At 35.2% G+C, this 7,948-nt stretch overlaps 1 protein-coding gene across 1 annotated transcript in view; it reads right to left on the bottom strand.

The window, feature by feature from the left end:
• Positions 1-3,275: 3,275 nt before the first annotated feature.
• Positions 3,276-7,948, bottom strand: part of LOC130808062 (uncharacterized) — a 52,927-nt gene continuing 48,254 nt past the window's right edge. Inside the window, exon 2 of the mRNA XM_057673512.1 lies at positions 3,276-3,283. Within this exon, the coding sequence (XP_057529495.1) occupies positions 3,276-3,283 (8 nt within the window). The remainder of the gene's footprint in view (positions 3,284-7,948) is intronic.

Here is a 7,948-nt window from a genome sequence, read left to right as displayed (position 1 = left end):
CCATCAGCATGATATTTTATTGTGAACACCCATTTATAGCAGACAGTTTTCTTCCCTTTAGGTATCACACACTTGTCCCATGTACTATTTTTCTTTAGTGCTAAGATTTCATCTTTCATTGCTTCTCGCCATTTGGGATTTTGGAGAGCTTCTTCAGTATTGCGAGGAAGGGAACTTGAGTATAGACAGGTTTGAAACACCACTACCATATGTGCCAATTTATTCATATCACGGCTAACAAGGTATCGAGATCTTTGTGACTCAAACTCTGGATCATACCGCTTTGGAGGGACACCTCTTTTGCTTCTTGGAGGTAATTCATACCTGCATGGAGGGTTACCGGGTACATCATCATCAATTTGAGAGTTAGGTTCAATAATTATCTCTTGAGGCTCACAGATTGCCTCTTGTTCACTAGATGCTTCAGACAAGGTAAGAGTAGTCTAAGGAGAAAGATGTACTATGTTTTCAGTGGCAATATCTGCGGGACTACCTACTTGCTCTTTGGGGTTCAGATCATTTGTCACAGACTGTGTAAGCCAGCTCAGGTCATCACATATAGTCACCCCCTAAGGACGTGGCTGGGAGTAAAAATAAGAGTTCTCAAAAAAATCACAATCCATTGTGGTATTGAGTTTATTCTGAGTAGGGTCAAAGCAGCGATACCCCTTCTGGTGAACACCATAACCCACAAAGATACACTTAATAGCCCTAGGTTCAAGTTTATTTCTAGCAGGTTTAGGTAAATGCACATACACCACACAACCAAAGATGCGAGGAGGTAAGGAGTGTAAAAAGGGAATGATAGTGTGATTATGGAGGGTTTCAAGAGGAGTTTTGAATTTAAGGGTTTTGGAGGGTAGTCTATTTGTGAGATATGTGGCAGATGCGATAGCTTCAGGCTAAAAGTGAGGTGGGACATGGGCTTCAAACATAAGGGCTCGACTGATCTCTAGAAGAGTACGATTTTTCCTCTCAGCGACCCCATTTTGTTGTGGTGTATAAGGACAGGAAGTTCGGTGAATAAGTCCATGAGTGGTGAAGAAATATTCCATATGTTGGTTTATGTATTCCCTCCCATTATCAGATCGAAGAATTCGAGGCTTAGTCTTAAATTGGGTAACAATCATATTATAAAACTTATCAAAAGCATCAAATACTTTAGATTTATGTTTCACGAAATACACCCAGCACATCCGAGTACAATCATCAATAAATAAAACAAAATATGAGTAACTATGGTTACTAAACTCAGGAGCAAGGCCCCAATTATCAGAATGTATTAAAATAAAAGGTTTACTACTATGGCTATAACTCGGAGGATAGGATTTTTTATGACTTTTGGCAAGAACACATGCTTCACAGTCTAGAGCAACATTACAATTGTTTAATGATGGAAAAAGACGTTTCAGATACCCTACTGACGGATGTCCTAAACGTCGATGCCAAGTCCATAATTGTTGATCGGAGAACCCATGAGCAAGCGAGGTGTGTCCCTTTTGAATCGCCTCGTCCACATAGTACAAGTCATCTCGTTCAGTACCACGCCCAATAATCTTCCCTGTTTGAGCATCCTGTACAACACAATCAGAAGAGGTCATAAGCACAGTACAATTCAGTTCCCGAGTCAATTGACTAATAGATAACAACTTATGAGACAAGCTAGATATTAGGAAACAATTATTTAATTTAAGAGATGGAGAGATAGTAATTGGCCCAGACTGATCAACATTCACACATTCCCCATTGGCCGTCCGAATATAGGTGCGGGTTTTTGGATGGGTGGATAGAAGGTCGTGAGATGAAAAAGGTTTACAGATAAGGCCAACTTTGTGAGTCATTAATTTGTGGGTTATGGGTGATATTTTAGGACATTGGGCTAATTGGCTTTAGGGCGGTGGGTGTTTGGGCTTTAGGGTTTTATTTAGGTTTAGGTTTAGGGGATTATTCCGTCTCCTTCTTTCTCTTCTGTCTGTTCACCTGTGTCGCCATTATTGGCGTTCCTATCCTTCGTGTTGTGGGTTGGTTCATCAGTAGACCTATTCGAGATGTGGGGAGCACTAGTGACCATGTTAGCCTTGCCGTCGGCTTTGTTTGACAGAGCCTTGGTGGCGGCTTTCCATTGCCGGTGCTCCTCCCACCACTCCGGGTAGCCGATAATTTTGAAGCAACCTTCCTTTGTGTGATGGCTTCCTCCACAGTGGCTACACTTGAGGTGAGTCTTGTCCTCCATGTCATGCCGAGATGAAGAATTTGACCGGTGATATTTAACGGCCAACCCACTTCCAATTTCTAAGGGATTTTTTCCCGATGATGAAGCGTGGATCATGATACCACGCCGTGAAACTTCACGCCTGATTGTAGCGTATGCCATGTCGACCATTGGGAGTGGGTCAAGGTTTAGTAAGTCCTTTTTTTCTTTGTTAAAGGTCTCATTAATACCGGCCGAAAATTGAAAGAGGCGTTGTTTTTGAATGAAAGTGTTAAAGATGGTAATGTCTTCAGCATGTATCAACGGGTTTGGTTGCCGTCGATCTATCTCCTTCCAAATTGTGGTTAACTTCCCATAAAAGACCTCTAACGGATCTTGGTTCAGTTTCATGTTGTTTGCCTGTGAACTCAGATCAAAGATCTGGAGTTCGTCCCTTCCACTGCTTAATAGTACTTCAATCCCCTTTCATAAGTCTCTTGCAATAGTATAGTCTAGAAACTGGTTTATAAGGTCTGTGTCAATATTTGAGATAATCCATGATAGGACTATCGAGTTCTTTTGCTTCCATGTTCTGTAATTAGGATCCGTAATGCTAGGAGGGTCGTCTATGATGTGGCTAAGACGACCCCCGCATTTTAAAGCTATCTGCATCATTTTACACCAAGTTGCGTAATTCTGGTAGTTTAGTTTTTCGGCCAATTTTAAATATGGGGAAATAGTTTCAAGGGTTGTGCTTGGTTTGTGCATCTGTTGAAATAGTCTGAACATATGTTCCATCTGTACCATGGTTATAAGTTGTTTTGGGTCAGTTTCTGCCATTGTTACAGGTAAGGTTTTAAGGTAAATGATGATAACCAACGGTGTTGCCGGTCCCGTAAAACACCTTTAGCTCTGATACCATGAAGATTTTAAGAAAGCTTAATTTGGGTTAATGAATACTGTGTTTGTATTAACTTCATCATAATTACAGCTCTAATATTTATACAAACACTATGAGCTAATTAAGAAAATACTTAGCCTGGAAAACAGTAATTGCCTAAATACATTAGACTAATTTGAGTAACTAAAAATCTGCATAATCATATAATATCAGGATTATATTCACACATTATCTAATGACATTACGACAGTTTTAATAAAGTTAACTGATTTTGTAGAATGTCATTATTACAACATGTTATTATCAAAAAAAAAAATTTTAAGGCAATCTAGAACCTTCTAAAAGGACTTTCTCAAATACCCTCCCATTACCGACATAAAGTGGTAATTCAGGGATTCATTGAACCTCCCTTTCTCAACTCTAAAAACCCCTAAACCAAATCTCTACATACTCTTCTCATTTTCAATTTTTCATGAGACAACAAAATTTATCCTCTGCAACTCTCCTTTTCCTCCTTCATTTAAGATCAACATGTATCTTCCTTTTACTATTTTGATTATTTGTTTTAAATAGAAACATATGTCTTTGTATTTTCCAAATTAAAAAATCAAACAATTAACTCTAGTTGAATCGACATTATCTTGAAAATCATCTCAAAAATTATCTCAAAATTAAGATGATAATACATTCAAAGAATTAAGAAAAATTAGATGCGTTTAAAAAAGTTGTATAATTTTTGCCTTTGTCTAAATTTTTAAACAGATTCTTTTATCATTTGCTTTATTTATAATGTAGATTTATAAAACAAAAAAGATGTCTTATAAATCAAATTATACAACTTTAATTAAAGAAAAGTTTTATTATTTTACCTTAAGAAAGTTAAGTTTCTTACGGCAGCTAAGACACTTAAGAAAATACCAATAGGCAATGTGGATCTTAAAAAAAATCAATAATTGTGTATAGTAATAATCAACATAAGAAATTAGATTCTACAAAAAATTGATTGTTCTGCATTTTAATTTTATTGATAATGTAAAAAAAATACATCAAAATTATCAAGAACTTCATAATTTTGGTTATTGTAAAGTAAAAAAAATCTTAAAACCAAAATACGATGACTTAATAGAGATTTTTAAAATGTAAACAAAATGTAGTAGAAATACATAGGTTCATTAATTTTATTCTACTAACATAAGGTTAGAAATTATTCAAGTATATTAAGAAAACTTTAATATTTTGAATAAAGATTAAGGCAAAAAAAAAATTGACAGTTTTATAAGCTGATTTAAATATGAAAAAATTACCTAGAATTATCCAACTTTTCATGATTTTCCTATTATAATTCCAACTATTGATTAATTATAAATAATCCCGATTTTGGAGGGTATTTTCCTTGGGTAAATCCAATAACCGGATACCTTGCTATAGTAAAAAAAAAGATAAATAAAAATAAAATTTCAAAAAAATGTTTAAAAAATGTCTAAATTTTTTTTTGATGTTTTTTGTTATTTAGAATTTTTTACGTAAATATATAAAATTATTCTCTAATTTTACATTAATTTTCAATTTACTTTTTTTAGTGAATTTCCTACTAAGGCTACTATAGTAGGTCATCAGATTAACCACGTTTACTCTAGGCAAATACTCCTAAAGTTGGAATTATTCTTGGTTAATCAATAGGTGGGATTATTGTACGAAATTATTCTAGGTAATTTTTCCTTTAAATATTTATTTAAGATAACTTTTGTATAGTTATCGAAATTTGTAACATAAATTAAGCAACAATAAATTCAATGCTTTTTTTTTTATTATTATTAATTAACAAATAACAATATATGTAATCCAATCAAGGAAAATTTTGAACACTATGTCTGCAAAAAATCAAAATTGATAATTTTCATTTATTGCAAATTATTATTTCATTACAAAATTATTGTAGGATTTTAATGCATCAATTACAAAATTATTACAAATCAATCATATAATTTTCTTATTTAATGTATCAGTTTTTCCTGGATATTAATACTTCCTCCGTTCCATAATACTTGTTATATTTTCCATTTTGGGAAATTTCATATTACTTGCTACATTTCCGTTTTTAGTAATAAAACAATCATTTGAAGTTCTACCTACCCCTATTTTTATCCTACTCTATACCTCTTTAACTTTTATACCTACCATTAATTAATCTTTATATATTCCCAACTAAAATTAATATTCCCTCCATATTTATTATTCCTATTAAAAACTCACCTAATCTACCATTAAACCCACCATCCTAATTAATTATTTCTCCCATTTTTAATTATTTCTCTCATTTAAACCAACCTTCCCAACTTCCTAATATTAATAGTGGGATTAATATCAACCGTTGGATTTTATTTGGCCTTGATCTAACCGCGGAATCGTAAAACCACCAGAAAAAAAGTTGCCAGAACCGTGAAATCGCCTGAACTGGACCAAAGAACCGTGGGCCGGTTCACCCGGAACACAGGTTCCAAGGAACCGGACTGGACCAGTTCACCCGGCCCACCGGTTCCAAGGAACCGCCCCGGAACCGGGAACCGGACTGGACAGGTTCACCCGGCTCAACGGTTCCTTGGAACCGGAACCGAAACCGGACCCGGAACCGGGTGGTTCACCCGGCGCAGCGGCTCTTAGGAACCTGTCAAAAACTAGCCATTGGGGATCTTTTATATAAATACTCTGCGCTTCAATCATTTTCATTTACAATTCATCTCTTCTCCTACTCTCTCTACTTAATTACTTAATTATGCAAACGCAATTATTCTCTTAATTATATAATTAGTCTTTTAATTATTTCTTAATTACATAATTAGACTTTTAATTATTTATTTATTTCTTAATTTCATTATTATTTCAATATTATCATGTCTTCTTTTTTGAAAAAAGCCTCTAAAAAAGTTACTAAAGTGGCAAAATCACTGGAAGGTTATACCTCCAAATGAAAGGTCACTTCAACTCCGTCGGTATCAACAACACCTTCGGTTAGTAATTATAATGTTGAACCAAATTATCCAGAAGGGTACAACGAAGAATTACATAATTATGCAGAAGAAGTGGAAAGAGAAATACAAATAGAAGAAGAAGAACAACAAGAAGAAGAACAAGAACAAGAAGAACTAGAAGAAGAACCAACGACACCTATTGGGATACATAGATCTCGACAGTCATCAACGAGATCACATGAAGAACAACTACTACAACAACAACAACAAAGACAAGCTCGTGGTAAACGAGTCAATTTCCAAAGTATTGGTTAGTTTTATAATTTTATTCTTCAAATTGATTAAATTTTAAATTATTATTTATTTATATATTGTGGTATTTGAATATGTCTTTATATTTAAATTTAGATGAAGATGAACTAGTAAGACAACCTTTTCTGGCAACGCCACTTCCTAGTAGTAGAGTTGTTTACATGTGTGGTCGTACTTTACAAAAGACGCAACCGATAGTCCGGATGTTTTCGTATGCATTTGTCAAATTTGTGAACACGGAGTGGGTTACCCGGAACCGAACCGGTCCCGAACTGCTTGGAACCAAAACCGTTCGCGAAAGGTTCCGAACCGGCCCGAACCGCAAAACCGTGAAACCGCCAGAAAAAAACTGCTTGAACCGGACCTAAGAACCGTGCAACCATTTTAGACCCATGTTTTAAGACAAAAGTCCTTACTAAAGTAATTGGATTTTACTACCAATCATTAGATCGCCCGCCTAGTGATGTACATAATTATGTTGGAACTTGTATAAAACGTTTAGCAGAACTTTATGATTACTATGCTAGTGTATATAACCCAAAACGCAATACGTCTAGGCGTGCTAGCATCTCGGCACGACTCTCTTATTATAATTCTGTAATAGCTAATATAATGAGCCAAGATGATAGTTTTGTAGGATCATCTTCTTCTTCACCCTCCAATGCATATTTAGAATTAGATAATTATCTTAAACATCACTTTGAAATTGACCAAGGTAGCTATAATATTTTAGAGTGGTGGAAAGAAAAATCTATAAAATTTCCCATATTATCGAGAATTGCAAAGGATATCCTTGCAATTCCTGCTTCTACGATTGCGTCGGAGTCTGCTTTTAGTGCAGGTAGAAGAGTTTTAGACGAAAAGAGATCTCATCTTGCTCCACATAATAGTATTCAAATATGTGTTTGCAAGAAAGATTGGGATCAAATGGAGATTCGAACACAAGGACTAAGGAATGATGATGATCAAGGCGATGATGATGATTCATGGATGATGATGGATACATCTGCATCATCGTCAGGAGGAGAGTCAGCGGAAGCATCTAACCAACCAAATGATGATAACGAAGACGAATAGGATCCATCGGACAACGATAAATCAACATTCAACAACTACAAATAAAAGGTATGACAAAGAACTACGTGGGCTTTGATTCCTTCGGGATACGTAGGCAGCTTAGTATTCCTTTGGGTACTAGGTTCAAGTCCATTTTCTCCCTCTTTTTTTATAATCATCTTTATCGACATTATCGTTGATTCGTTTCTTATTAATTTATTTTTTTCATTCTTTTTAGTAAATATTTTAATAACGATGACAACTTGACAAGCAATGAATTTCGCTAATAATCAAGTAATCATCAAAGGTAAGTCCGCAATATTATAGTATTTTTATATTACATAAATATTTAAAGAAAAAATAAAAATGGAACCGATAGTTTGACCCGCCCGTCCCGCGAGTTGGAACCGCCATAACCGCCTCATGAACAGCCAAGGAACCGTTTGGAACCGCCCGGAACCGTTCGCGACAAGTTCCAAATGGAACCGGAATCGGGTGGAATCGGAACCGGATGGAACC

Source organism: Amaranthus tricolor, chromosome 1, assembly GCF_026212465.1.
Source record: "Amaranthus tricolor cultivar Red isolate AtriRed21 chromosome 1, ASM2621246v1, whole genome shotgun sequence".
Classification (NCBI taxonomy): Eukaryota; Viridiplantae; Streptophyta; class Magnoliopsida; order Caryophyllales; family Amaranthaceae; genus Amaranthus; species Amaranthus tricolor.
This window is presented reverse-complemented; position numbering and strand designations above follow the sequence as displayed.